Genomic DNA, 15,121 nt, shown 5'->3' on the forward strand with positions numbered 1-15,121 from the left:
CATAGCCTTGACTAGATGGACCTTTGTTGGCAAAGGAATATCTTTGCTTTTGAATATGCTATCTAGGTTGGTCATAACTTTCCTTCCAAGGAGTAAGCGTCTTTTAATTTCATGGCTGCAATCACCATCTGCAGTGATTTTGGAGCCCCCCAAAATAAAGTCTGACACTGTTTCCAATGTGCCATTAGATCCTTCTAATTTTTTTTGATCAATTTCAAATTTCTTGCATTTTCTTCCTCTTATTTCAGACAGCATTGTTTCTCTAATTCTTGAACTCAAATCTCTTAACATGGTATTTCCCCAAGTATGGGAAATGATTTGAAGTGGTATGCCAACTTAGTGTTGAAAAACAAACACACAATGAGAAAGTTGCTTTATCCAATTCTCTTTTATTCCCTCTGTCAAGGAGAAAAGTGTCATTTATACTGGTATTTAACACCTTGCTAACATTGCCCATCCTCCTTTTTCTCCTTTCTTTCTATTAAGGCACATAGGCTTATTTGCTCTGTGGCACGAGGGATCCTCCTGGATCAGAGATTGAACCCCTGCCTCCTGCACTGGCACGAAGATTCTTTACCACTGAGCCCCCAAGAAGCCCACCCATTTTCCTTTTTAACCAAGAACAGTCAACCTCAAGCCCGGAGCTTTGGTACAACCATTTCTAACTAGAATTTAATAGTGTTATTCTGCTTTTGTTGTGGTTATTTTCATTTATGGCAAATGATTATGATTTTCCATGTACAAGTTTTCTATTTAAGAAAAGCCATGATTCTGAGTTAAAATAAAATACTGAGTAAGTAATATAAATGGTAGTATATGAATATGTAAAAATAATTCATGAATGTGGTATTTGAATGACTAACTCTGGAAGACTACTGTATGGCTGAAATTTATTACAATGGTTGTCTGCTGTAACCCTTGATTCTCTTAGGCCACAATAACAATCAAGGGCTAGGGTTACAAGTCTCCCGAATCTTCTTTTCCTCTTGCGTCTTAGGTAACAAACTCCTCCTTAGTTGCTGTTGTCATTTTTGGTTTCTAAATCTCAAGGTTATTCCTAATGGCACTTTTGCTCAATTGGACTTTTGTTCTTTTTCACTTGCCTACCCTTCAATAATCTTTGCTCCATCTCAGTCTTCTGCTGCTTCCAAATTAGGGAAGATATTCCCCGCCTCGGCAAATGGTTATGGCTCTTCTGGTTAATCTTTGACTGTCTTGTAATAAAGAACCCACGATCATATTTTGATTTTCCCAAAGGGATCTTTGCATTTCCTTTTCAAGTTGCCTGAAACAAGTTTCCATAAGGACTAGGATAGGAAACACTTGAATAATGCAAAGTATTCCTTCACATCAACACTCACACACCATCAGAAGATTGATGCTCTTTACCTCAAAGTGAGTTTCCTGCCTTCTTGGGTTGTCTATCCCTTGTTCCTCCTCTGGAATGGGCTATTTCAGTATCTATCAGCTCTAAAGTTCAGACTTGGGAAAAGCTTAGGTCCAGGCTGGAACATTAGATAGCTGTGTCAAATAAAAAAGATTAAGGGAAAAAAATTATTGTACAAAAAAAAAATCAGTAGTACTATTTCTCAGTAGCCATAATGATAAATTGTGCTGTGATGTTTAAGAACATAAGCTAAAATTCTTTGTTTCATACACTTTTTATATTTCTATAACAAGTTGCAGTGAAACTGAGCACAACTTTTTATGCCCAGATCAAACTGAAGCAAGTGAGCAAATGTGTTTTTGTTTAGTTTTGTTTTTTAATTTATTTATTTTAACTAAAGGATAATTGCTTTACACTATTGTGTTGATTTCTGCCATACATCAAACATGAATCAACCATGGGTATATTATCGTATATTAACGCATATATATGGAATCTAGAAAGATGGTACTGATGAACCTATTTGCAGGGCAGCAAAGGAAATGCAGACATAGAGCAAATGTTTTTTGAATACCTACTTGACTAACACACAGGAGCTACTCTGATTCAAATACAAGGAATGTTAATTTACAAATATTTAATATACTCTACCCCCTGGGGAAAGAAAATTACTCCTTTAAGTTCCTTTGCAGAACGCTCCAGGTAACTAACCTTTAATTTTCTACATCGTCTCTGACTTAATGTTCTGATCATATTACAGAGTGCAATTTAAACAAATACTATATTTTTTCATATGTGCTTTCACAACAGCTGAATCCACATACCTATCTCTCCGGTTACTTTTGTAGAGTGCTCACTGAGATTTGATATGCTTCCCTCTAGTCCTCCCCTCCAATACTTTAAGTCCACAATGAGCCCATAAACCAGGAAAGGTAAGGAGTCAGGGTTAGAGTAAATAGTAACCACGAATTCACTAACCCACAACTGTTGGCCTAAGCTTTACTTTGGGGATAAAGACTCTCATTAAATCTTGTTTTTAATACAGTGAGTTGTCACATTGATATATCATTTAAAAAAACAAACAAAATACCAAACAAGAGCTACTCAAACTATATTTTGAAAAACAATAGTATTTTAAAGTTTATAGTTAGCTTTTTATCTCACATTTTCCACAGATCATACTGTGTACTGTGTGATGCATAATAAAATATACCATGACCCTTAAAGATACCTTCATACTTATAATCTGTGCATGTGAAAGAGTGATATTTTGCTCTTTCTGGGAATAAAAAGAAATAATAAAACTTAAAAGACACAATAAAACTATTTTATAGAGTGTGTGTATTGTTCAGGTTGTGCAAGTAAGGATGGCAGAAGTGTATACAATAAAAAATAAATATATACAATAAAAAATAAAGTGTCTCAAAATACAAGTATACATATCCATTAATTTCCTGAGAGTAAGGTCCCCAATCATTCTATACATTTTTTTTTAACCTTTAGGACTGAGGAAAGTGTGAGGCACATGGTAAGAATTTAATACACATCTGATAAATGAATGAATGAATGCACATATACATACACAAAATATTATGGGAACATAAAGTAGGGGAGACTCCACATTGAGAATAATGGGAGTGAGTGAACTGGTGGGTGATGGGGTAGGGCAAACAAATTTGTAGCCAATTGCTACTAATAGTTCCCCAATATCCATTCTCCCCTTCTTAACAATAGAGGGGGAAAGGAGGAACTAACTATTGAGCTACTACTTTCCAGACAATCTTGACATACATCATTCCATTAAATACTCACAAACCTCCTCAAAGGCAGCATTATTATTCAGTCTGCCTTATAGGTCTAGAAACGGAAGCTGAGGGATGTAAGGACTTGCCTAAGGTTACACAGATAATAAACCAAATGCCAAAGTCTAGCCCTTCCTGTTTAACACATGGAGAAAGAACCAGTGAACACAATTTAGAATCTCTTGAGCGACCATACTGATCTTGCTGCTGCTGCTGCTAAGTCGCTTCAGTTGTGTCTGACTGTGCAACCCCATAGATGGCAGCCCACCAGGCTCCCCTGTCCCTGGGATTCTCCAGGCAAGAACACTGGAGTGGGTTGCCATTTCCTTATCCAATGCATGAAAGTGAAAAGTGAAAGTGAAAGTGAAGTCGTATCCGACTCTTAGCGACCCCATGGACTGCAGCCTACCAGGCTCCTCCGTCCATGGGATTTTCCAGGCGAGAGTACTGGAGTGGGGTGCCATTGCCTTCTCTGATACTGATCTTAGTTACATAAATTATGTTTCTTTTCCAGATTGGACCACTTCTACAAAGAAGATGAACAAAATTTGAGATTCCCAACCAGCAGCAAATAAGGTATTCACTCAAGTATATTTACCATACTTCTTGCTGAATTTGGGGCTTGCACTTGCAAGATTTTCCTGTGACTTTGATCTCAGTCCAAAATGAAGAACTTCATTCAACTTGTAGGCTTTGGTTTTTGCTTCATATAGAAAATGGAGACCAAGTATCTAGCAGATTTTTCTTTAAGTAGATATTAGCATCTATTTTATTTTCAATAAAAATCTTATTCTTTAATGATTTCATAATTTTTTTCACTTAAAACGTGAAACGTAATTTGTCAAATTGCACAATCCAATGCCCATTTCTGTTTTAAAACCTAGGACTTTTCTAAACCAGGCAAGAAATGCGAAGTACATACATGTTACTCATCACATGATCTTTATATATTCATATTTGCATTTGTTCATTGAATCATACTGTAAGAAAAATTTGAGAGCTATTGAAGCTCTCAAAAATTAGACCTATTGAAGTCTGTTGGAGAAGTTTCAAAGCAGCAACACAAATGGTATACAGTAGAGGAAAAAAGCAACCTTTTCTTTTTCTCCAGTTTTAGAACATGCACTTTGGAGACAGGTTAACAGGCAATCAATGAAAAGCTTAAGATGCACATAAACTTAAATCTCAGTCAGTTGGTTTTTATTCTAGAAATTAAAGTATTTTTCCGCTACCTTTAAAACTTGAGCACAGCTGGTTTTTCTTTGATGAGTTAGGATGCAGACTTCTCTCCAGGACACTCAAAAATTAAAGTAGCCATATTAAAACCCTTTGGGAGAAGTTCATATACATCCCCAGAGCTATTCTATACTTAGAGGGGTGTGAATTTGCTTGTTTGTAGGCCTATTTCAGCAACATCTTTCTTTGCAGGCAGCTCCTGGGAAGGAAGCTGGCAAAGATCTTTACACAGCTTGCCCTGGAAGGTTTCACGCGTGGCTCAACGGGTAAAGAATCTTCTTGCAGTTTAGGAAAACGGAAGACTGGGCGGAGGTTCCATCCCTGGATTGGGAGGATCCTCTGGACAAGGAAATGGCAACTCACTCCAGTACAGTATTCTAGCCTGGAAAATTCCATGGACAGAGGAGCCTGGAGGACTACAGTCCATGGAGTCACAAAGAGTCTACTACGACTAAGCGCAGCACAGTCATTCCTGGAAGGGTCCCTCTAACGTGGTATCTGTGGTATCTATTGTTCTAAAAAGTGTGGAAATACAGTCGACTTGTCTGTTTTTTTTTTACCTTTTCTTTTCTTCAATAGTTCTACACTGAGCTGTTTTAACATTTCCTGCGTGCCCGCTAATCCGCTAAACTAGGTGTTGTCAGCAACACAAAATTCTTGCTTTCAAGGAGATCACAGGGGACAAGTTGGAGAAGAAGGGTCACTTGTGACTCTGGGGAAGTCGAGGATCTTCTGGGCTGCGCAGTCCAATTATGCAGGGGCCTTCAACGTGAGGCGGGGCTGGCACAGGTGTCCGGGGTGAGAGAGGAGGAGCAACTCAAGAAAAAAAGGAAGCGCTGGCCAAATCCCGCGGGAACTGCCCTCTGGCAGCGTTCCCTCCCCCCTCGTCGCACCCTTGGTTGCCACGGAGACCCCGGTCCTGGGCCGGCTGACTGCCGCAGACAGGGGAGGCCTACCTTTCCGCGGCCGGAGCCGGCGGGCCCACCAGCCTCGTGCTCTACCCGGCTCAGCTGCCGCATTCGTGGCGACGACCGTGCTGGCGGGCGGATCCCTGAGGCGCATCCTCCCTCAGGAACCCGAGCGAAGCGAGAGCCGGGGGTCGCGACCCCCCTGCCCCGGCCCCGGCGGGTGGGAGAAGCTCATTTGAACCAAACTGCCTGCGCGGACCACCGCGGCAGCCCTGCAGTCCCGGGGCCCCCGAGGGCACTGTGTAAGATTCCAGCCACCGGGGCCCGAAGTGCTGCTGCTGCCGCGTCTCTGTTCCCAAAGCCCCGGGGAACATCCGCCCTCTGGGGTAAGGGAGGACTCGCGGGAGCCAGTGAAAGGAGCGCCCGAGGGGCCGCAGGTGCGGCTCTTGGGGGAGCTCTGCACCAAAACGGGCCTCGGTTAAGGTCTCGTAGCTTCGGAGGCCATTCGGAGCCGTCTCCACCCCTCTCCCTTTGTGAGTGTGTGGAGGTTTCCCGGCTTGAAGTAAGGGATGCTCGGGGCGGCCAGGGAATGCCACCGCTGGCTCTCTAGGGCCACACGAGGTGGGTCACCAAGTGTGGTCCTGCGGAAATAGTGGTTTAACCAGGATAATCTTTTTATTTTCACAGAGACGATGCTTGAACAAGGAAAACCATTTCCCGGAACATCTGAATTGTAATTCAAGCTTGAGTTACCTAGGACAGTCAGGGGGGCAAACATGTTTAACTCCGCAAATGAACTGGAGTTTTTGGAAGAAACAACCGCTGAGATCTCCCAACTCTCTTCGCTGGCACTGTCAGGTGACCCAGCCTGCGGCGAAAACAGCTCAACTGGTTCACCCGAAAAAACTGGCTATCCGGACTCCGTTTACATTCTGGCAGCGAACATTTTTCAGGGCACTAGACTCGAAAAGTCACCAGAGAAAGCCTTAATAAAGTATGGAAATAAGCCCTTGCCGTCCTCAACCGAATCGGAGGATGAATCCTTTCAGCGTTTGTCCTATGAGTTGGCTTTCAGTGCACTTAAGTGTGAGTAGTACCAGTTTTGACAGCACTAAAAGAGAATAATGAGAGAATTTGTGAGGTCCATCGAACCTCCTCCTCGCACCCTCACACACATACACCAGGTTTTGTTTTTAGGCTTCTGAATATCTTTGGTCAGTTGCAGATGTCAAGGCTTTAAGGAGAGTTTCCAGCAAAACAATCTCTTTCAGTCAGATATGTTTCCCACTGTAGATTTCCCTGTGCTTAGGTGGGTCAAAATTAAGATGATCCTATTCACTGCCATTTTTTTTGTTTACTTTGGGAAGCTTGTAAATTTATTCTTCCAAATTTTTGTAGAAATCCCTTTTAATCTGCCTCCAGGATTTGAGGTGTAATATTGCAGATTTCCTCGATGGTGGGTAATTATCAACTTCTGAGAATGGAGTTGATTCCAGAACAAAACCAAATATTTTTCCTATGAGAGTAGTCAAAGGGCCTGGAGACAGGTTTTAGTACTAGCCATCAACTATAATACAATATAAACTGTAAAGTTTGTACTGATTTGTATACTGACTGAAAAGAAGTTCTGAAGAAGTTCCAGAAATGTTTGGAGTATTATCAGCATGGCTAAAATGATAAAACTTCCTAAAGAGACACCTAGAAAGGGCATTACATGCATCATTTACTTACTGTTAATACTGGGCCTTGCACATCCTTGCTGAGAGGTGGTTAACAATTGCTCAGTTGAATTAAAATGTCCCATTAATTACTCAGCTATAAATGTATGTTTTTGGTTGTCTACAGACATGATGTAGCTCAGTTCTGAAGCCAGGAATTTGTCATCACAGAGAAAAATTTGTGTGATGTTCAGAGGCAGCTTCTCTCTGAGTTTCATTTCTTTAGTTTCTGCTTGTGATCTTTTTTTTTTTTTTAATCTGTCTTAGCCATTTTTCCCTCCTCCAGTTTAAACTTTCAGATTCTATTTCATCCCTTCCCTCCTCTTCTTTTTTAAAACTTAGATTTAAAGACCAACCGGAGTGTTGGTACTTTAAATCACGAGTCAAATTAACATTTGAAGATTTTCTCCTTGCAATAGTGAGATACACATTAGGCATCTGTGTCAATTAATTGATATTTAATGTTAATGCCCAAACTCTGTTACAGACAATTTCTTCCTGATAGAGTATTGAATCTTACCTTTGTGTGTGCTGTGTGTGCTCAATTGCTCAGTCATGTCCAGCTCTTTGTGACCCTATGGTCTATAGCCCGCCAGGCTCCTCTGTCCGAGGGATTTTTCAGCTGAGAATACTGGAATGGATTGCCTTTAGAAATCAGTAATAAAAGCCTGAGATTATTCTTTGTAAAATTAATCCATTGATTAGATGGTCATGTTGTAGTAATGTGTATGGTAGATTATCATTTTCTTTCTCTCAATCTTTATTTCTGTTTTATGAAAGTGTCTTGTGACTGACATTTTTTAATAACCCAGATTCCATTTAGATAAATTATTGTCATTTGTTGTTGTTCAATCGCTCAGTTGTGTCCGACTCTTTGCGGCCCCATGGACTTCAATATGCCAGGCTTCCCTGTCCTTTACTATCTCCCGGAGTCTGCTCAAACTCATGTCCATTGAGTCGGTGATGCCATCCAACCATCTCATCCCTTGTCATCCCCTTCTCCTCCTGGCTTCAGTCTTTCCCAGCATCAGGGTCTTTTCCAGTGAGTCAGCTCTTCACATCAAGTGGCCAAAATATTGGAGCTTTAGCTTCAGCATGAATCCTTCCAGTGAGTATTCAGGACTGATTTCTTTTAGGATTGACTGGTTGGATCTCCTTGCAGTCCAAGGAGCTCTCAAGAGTCTTATCCAACACCACAGTTCAAAAGCATCAGTTCTTCGGGACTCATCCTTCTTTATGGTCCAACTCTCACATCCATACATGACTACTGGAAAAAACGTAGTTTTGACTAGATGGACCTTTGTTGGCAAAGTAATGTCTCTGCTTTTTAACATGCTGTCTAGGTTGGTCATAGCTTTTCTTCCAAGGAGCAAGCATCTTTTAATTTCATGGCTGCAGTCACCATCTGCAGTGATTTTTGAGCATAAGAAAAAGCCTGTCACTGTTTCCCCATCTGTTTGCTGTGAAGTGATGGGACTGGATGCCATGATTTTGGTTTTTTGAATGTTGAATTTTAAGCCAGCCTTTTCACTCTCTTTCATTGTCATCATAGGCCTTTATAAACCTACTTTTTCTTGAAATGTTCATTTTATAAGTTCAAATTCTAAGATGAGATGGCTTTGGTTGTTTACTTGGTACAGCTGTTGTTTTCTTCTTAATGATAATATCTTGCTTTAAATTATCATCTGAATAATTTCCGAATATTCATATGGGATGAAGCTAGAATTCCTAAATGCAGTGGATTTCCAAGGTAATTAAGGGCCTGATATTTTGCTTTAAAATATTGGAGGTTTTTATATATTTCACTTTTGTCTTATGTATCATCAGTGTTCTTTCAATATTTTCACATGTAATATTTTATAAACTCAACATCTGGCTTATATAGCATAGGTTCAGGGAATCACGGTTCAGGGAATCATGGTTCAGGGAAGAAAACTCAGGATTTCTTCTCCTCTTGCCCTCAGTCTTTCCCAGGATCAGAGTCTTTTCCAATGAGTCAGCTCTTTGCATCAGGTGGCCAAAGTATTGGAGTTTCGGCTTCAACATCAGTCCTTCCAGTGAACACCCAGGACTGATCTCCTTTAGGGTGGACTATTTGGATCTCCTTGCAGTCCAAGGGACTCTCAAGAGTCTTCTCCAACACCACAGTTCAAAAGCATCAATTCTGCGCTCAGCTTTCTTTATAGTCCAACTCTTACATCCATACACGATTACTGGAAAAACCATAGCCTTGACTAGATGGACCGTTGGTGACAAAGTAATGTCTCTGCTTTAGAGTATGCTATCTAGGTTGGTCATAACTTTCCTTCCAAGGAATAAGTGTCTTTTAATTTCATGGCTGCAGTCACCATCTGCAGTGATTTTGGAGCCCCCCAAAATAAAGTCTGACACTGTTTCCACTGTTTCCCCATCTATTTGCCATGAAGTGATGGGACCGGATGCCATAATCTTAGTTTTCTGAATGTTGATCTTATTTCTGGCTTAATTCTTTCTCCTACCTCTTATTGGTGACCTCTCAGTCCAAGGAACTGGTTATGTCAGTAATCTGGTTATTTTAGACTCGTGTAACCTGTCAGTGAAAAACCTGGCAAATACTTAATGTATAGTTGAATTATGGCTTTGGGAATCACTAACTGTAGTCATGGATCCCTAAGATCACCCTCAGGTTCAGTGATTCATTAGAAGTACTCACAGAATCCAGCAAAGCTGTTATATTCATAGTTACAGTTTATTACAATGAAAGGATTAAGATTAAGGTCAGCACTGGAAAAATGTACACAGGACAAAGTTCAGAAGAGACCAGGTACAAGCTTTCTATTGTCCTTTCTCAAAGGAGTCTTAGGGACAGTACTTAATTCTCCTAGCAACAATGTTTGACAACATGAATGAAGGTTGTCAAATTTCCCTCCTTCCATAGATACAAAAACCCCATGTGCTTATATTTATAATTATTCTTTTTAAAATTGAAGTATAGTTGGTTTACAATATCCTGTTAGTTTCAGGTTACAGCTAAATTACTCAGTTACTTATTTTTTCAGATTATATTCCATTAGAGGTTATTACAAGATATTGAGTATAGTTTCCTATGCTATACAATAAATTTTGTAACTTATCTATTTTATTTATAGTAGTTAATCCCTTTTACTCCCATATTCCTATTTTGTCCCTCCTTTCCTTTCTTTCCCCTTTAGTAACCGTAAGTTTGTTTTCTATGTGATTCTGTTTCAGTTTTGTATATAGATTCATTTGCATTATTTTTAAATTCTACATATAAGTGATAGCTTATTTGTATTTCTCTATCTGACTTCACTAAGTATAGTGTTCTATAGTTCCATCCATGTTGGTGCAAATGGCAGTAACATTCATTCTTTTTTATGACAGTAATATTCTGTTGTGTATATATATATTCCACATCTTAAGTCAATCATCTATTGATGGGCACTTGGGTTCTTTCCATGTCTTGGCTGTTGTAAATAGTGCTGCTGTGAACATTGAAGTGTGTGTATTTTTTTTTTTAAATGTTAAAAACTTTTATTTATTTGTTTGATTGAGCTGGGTGTTAGTTTTGGCATGTGGGATCTTTGAAATTTGGTGCGGCATGTGAACTCTTCTTAGTTGTGACATGTGGGATCTAGTTCCCTGACCAGGGATCAAACCCAGGCCCCCTGTATTGGGAGCACAGAGTCTTAGCCATTGGATACCAGAGCGGTCCCTGGAGTGCATGTATCATTTTGAATTAGAGTTTTTGCCCTTTCTGAATATATACCCCGGAGTGGGATTACTGATGATATGAATTTTTTTTTTTTTTAAGGAGCCTCCGTATGATTTTCAATAGTGGCTACAACAATTTGCATTCCCACCAATAGTGTACAAGGGTTCCCTTTTCTCCACACCCTCTCCAGCATTTGTAATGTGTAGACTTTTTGATGATAGTCATTCTGACTGATGTGAGGTGATATCTTATTGTGGTTTTGGTTTGCATTTCTGTAATGATTAGTGAAGTTGAGCATCTTTTCATGTGCCTGTTGGCCATCTGTATATCTTCTTTGGAGAAATGTCTATTTAGGTCTTCTGCCCTGTTTTGATTGGGTTGTTTGTTTTTTTGCTACCTGTTGTATGAGCTCTTTGTATATTTTGAATATGAAGCCCCTGCTGGTCACATTTTTTACAAATCTTTTCTCCCATTCCATAGGTTGTGTTTTTGTTTGGTGAATGGTTTCCTTTGCTGTGCAAAATCTTTTGACCAATTAGGTCTCATTTCTTTTTTTTGGCCCGGGGAGATTGACTTAAGAAAATATTGCTATGTTTTATGTCCAAAAATGTTTTGTCTTAGTTCTCTTTTAGGAGTTTTATGGTATCATGTGTGGTATTTTAGGTCTTTAAGCCATTGTGAATTTATTTTTATGGATGGTGCTGTAATTTTATTGATAGAAATAGCTGTCCAGTTTTTCTAACACTGCTTGCTAAAGAGGCTGTCTTTTCTCCATTGTATATTCTTGCCTTTGTCAGCTTAGACGAGCTGACAGTAGGTATGTGGGTTTGTTTCTGGATTGTCTGTTCCATTCCACTTATCTTTATGTCTGTTTTTGTGCTAATACTATGCTACTTTGGTTACTGTGGTTTTGTGGTATAGTCTGAAATCTGGTAGGGTTATACCTTCAGCTTTGTTCTTTTTCCTTAGGATTGCTTTGGCAGTTCTGGGCCTTTTGTGGTTCCATATACATTTTAGGATTATTTGTTCTAGTTCTTAAAAAATGTCATGGGTATTTTGATAGGGATTGCATTAAATCTGTGCAGTGCTTTAGGCAGACTGACCACTTACTTTAGCAATACTAATTCTTCCAATCCAAGAGCATGGACTATCATTCTATGTCTTTGAATTATCTTCAGTTTCCTTTATCAGTGTTTGTAATTTTCAATGTATAGGTCTTTCACCTCCTTGTTTAAGTTTATTCCTGGCTGTTTTTAATGCAATAAATGAGGTAACTTTTAAAAAAACCTTTCTTTTTCATTGTGTAAAGAACTACAATAAATTTATATATTTGGCTACCTTGCTGAATTCATTTATTAATTGTAATAGTTTTTGTGTGAAGACTTTAGGGTTCTCCATGTAGAATATCATATTATATCCAAATAGTGACAGTTTTACTGCTTCCCTTCCAATTTGAATACATTTTGATTTGTTTATTTGGCTGTGTTGGGTCTTTGTTGCTGCATGCAGGATCTTCATTGCATCATGGGGAACTTTTGTGTGGCACACAGACTCTCTAGTTGTGGCTCAAAACCTTAGTTGCTCCGTGGCATGTGGGATCTTAGTTCCCTGACCAAGGATTGAACCCACGCTCCCTGCACTAGAAGCAGATTCTCAACAACTGGACCATCAGGGAAGTCTTAATTTCATTGTTGAACTCATTGGGTTTTTAGTAGCATGTTGTTTAGTTTCCATATGTTCATTTTTTTTTTCAATTTTTCTTCCTGTGATTGATTTCTGGTTTCATAGAATTTCGGTCATAAAAGCTGCTTGAAATAGTTTCTACCCTTTTAAATTCATTGAGTCTTGTTTTATGACTTAGTGTGTGATCTATTCTAGATAATGTTCCATGTGTCCTTGAAAAGAATCTGTCTTCTGGTTTTTTGGATATAGTGTTTTGTAGATATCAGTTAAGTTCAAATGATTGTGTCATTTAGAACCTCTGTTGCCTTACTGAGTTTTTTCTCTGAATATGTCTATTGATGTCAGTGGGGTGTTAAGGTCCTTTATTATTGTATTATCGTCATGGAGTGTTAAGATCTATTATTATTGTATTATTGTTAGTTTCTCCCTTTATGTCTGTTAGTATTTCTTTTTAATGTATATTTAGGTGCTTCTCTATTGGAGGCATTTATGTTAACGAGCATGTTATCTTCTTGCATTGATCCCTTTATCATTATATAATGCCTTTCTTTGCTTTTCTTTATGGGCTTTGTTTTAAAATCTATTTTGTCTGATGTGAATATGGCTACCCCTGCTTTCTTATTGTTTTCCGTTTTCTTGAGCTATCTATTTTTTATCTCTTCCTTTTTGGTCTGTGTATGTCTTTCACCCTGAAGTGAGTCTCATATAGGCAGCATATTGCAGGTTCTTGGTTTTGTTTTGTCTTTCCATTCAATCTGCCACTGTGTGTCTTTTGATTGAAGCATTAGTCCATTGACATTTGAGGTAATTATGGGTATGTATGTACTAATTGCCATATAATCCTTGTTTTTCAGTTCTTATAGTTCTGTTTCTTTTGTTTGTTTGTTTCTTTTTCCTTTTGTGGTTTGATAATTTTCTTTTGTGGTATGCTTGATTTCCTTTATATTCTTTTCAAATATACTGTTGTATATTTTTGATTTGTGGTTATCATGGAGCTCAAGTACGTTAACTCAAAGCTATATCTCCTGGCTTTAAGATGATAGTCATCCAATTTGAAACACACTGTAAAAGATCTATATACTGCCATTGCCCACGTTTTGTGATTTTGATGTCCTATTTTACATCGTTATGCATATCCTTTTACTGTTAATTGTAGTTATAACTTCTTTTTTTACAGTTTTTGATTCTGTTTTGATCTATGTACCCTCCAAAATCACTGCAGATGGTGACTGCAGCCATGAAATTAAAAGATGCTTGCTCCTTGGAAGAAAAGCTATGACCAACCTAGACAGCATATTAAAAAGCAGAGACATCACTTTACCAAAAAAGGTCCATCTAGTCAAAGCTATGGTTTTTCCAGTAGTCATGTATGGATGTGAGAGTTGTACTACAAAGAAAGCTGAGCACTGAAGAATTGATGCTTTTGAACTGTGGTGTTGGAGAAGACTCTTAAGAGTGCCCTGGACTGCAAGGAGATCCAACCAGTCCATCCTAAAGAAATCAGTCCTGAATATTCATTGGAAGGACTGATGCTGAAGCTGAAACTCCAGTACTTTGGCCACCTGATGTGAAGAACTGATTCACTGAAAAAGACCTTGATACTGGGAAAGATTGAAGGTGGGAGGAGAAGGGGACAACAGAGGATGAGATGGTTGGATGGCATCACCGACATGAGGGACATGAGTTTGAGTAGGCTTCGGGAGTTGGTGATGGACAGGGAGCCTGGCGTGCTACAATCCATGAGGTCACAAAGAGTTGGACATGACAGAACAACTGAACTGAAGTGATCATCAATCCTTTTATATATTTGCCTATCCTATTGTGTTTTTCCTTGTCCTATAAATTCTTTGTTTCTTTTCTTAGAGAATATCCTTCAATATTTCTTTTCAGTTCAGTTCAGTCGCTCAATTGTGTCCAACTCTTTGCGACTCCATGAATTTGCAGCACGCCAGGCCTCCCTGTCCATCACCGCCTCCCGGAGTTCACTCGGACTCATGTCCATTAAGTCAGTGATGCCATCCAGCCATCTCATCCTCTGTTGTCCCCTTCTCCTCCTGCCCCCAATCCTTCCCAGCATCAGAGTCTTTTCCAGTGAGTCAACTCTTCACATGAGGTGGTCAGAGTACTAGAGTTTCAGCTTCAGGATCATTCCTTCCAAAGAACACCCAGGACTAATCTCCTTTAGAATGGACTGGTTGGATCTCCTTGCAGTCCAAGGGACTCTCAAGAGTCTTCTCCAACACCACAGTTCAAAAGCATCAAAAGGGAAATGGGGTTCCCTTTTCTCACAGTCCAACTCTCACATCCATACATGACTACTGGAAAAACCATAGCCTTGTCTAGACGGACATTTGTTGGCAAAGTAATGTCTCTACTTTTGAATATGCCATCTAGGTTGGTCATAACTTTCCTTCCAAGGAGTAAGCGTCTTTTAATTTCATGACTGCAGTCACCATCTGCAGCGATTTTGGAGACCAGAAAAATAAAGTCTGACACTGTTTCCACTGTTTCCCCATTTATTTCCCATGAAGTAATGGGACCAGATGCCATGACCTTAGTTTTCTGAATGTGGGTAGGTTTAATATTGCTGAATTCTTTTAGTTTTTGCTTGTGAGAAACTTCTCTTCTATTTTAAATGATAATCTTGCTGGGTAGAGTATCCTAGCTTGCAGGTT

The 15,121-nt window shown here is 39.2% G+C and overlaps 1 protein-coding gene and 1 long non-coding RNA gene across 2 annotated transcripts in view; both read left to right on the forward strand.

Moving 5' to 3' along the window:
* On the forward strand, positions 592 to 4,772 carry LOC106502194. The gene is made up of 3 exons (XR_001295785.2): positions 592 to 649; positions 3,704 to 3,765; positions 4,618 to 4,772. It is a non-coding gene; the product is annotated as an uncharacterized LOC106502194 (long non-coding RNA).
* NSUN7 (NOP2/Sun RNA methyltransferase family member 7) overlaps positions 5,289 to 15,121 on the forward strand; it is a 48,407-nt gene continuing 38,574 nt past the window's right edge. The window contains exons 1-2 of the mRNA XM_013964602.2: positions 5,289 to 5,719; positions 6,021 to 6,419. Of these exons, the coding sequence (XP_013820056.1) occupies positions 6,110 to 6,419 (310 nt within the window). The 5' untranslated portion in view covers positions 5,289 to 5,719; positions 6,021 to 6,109. The remainder of the gene's footprint in view (positions 5,720 to 6,020; positions 6,420 to 15,121) is intronic.

Source organism: Capra hircus, chromosome 6 (assembly GCF_001704415.2).
Source record: "Capra hircus breed San Clemente chromosome 6, ASM170441v1, whole genome shotgun sequence".
NCBI classification, from domain to species: domain Eukaryota; kingdom Metazoa; phylum Chordata; class Mammalia; order Artiodactyla; family Bovidae; genus Capra; species Capra hircus.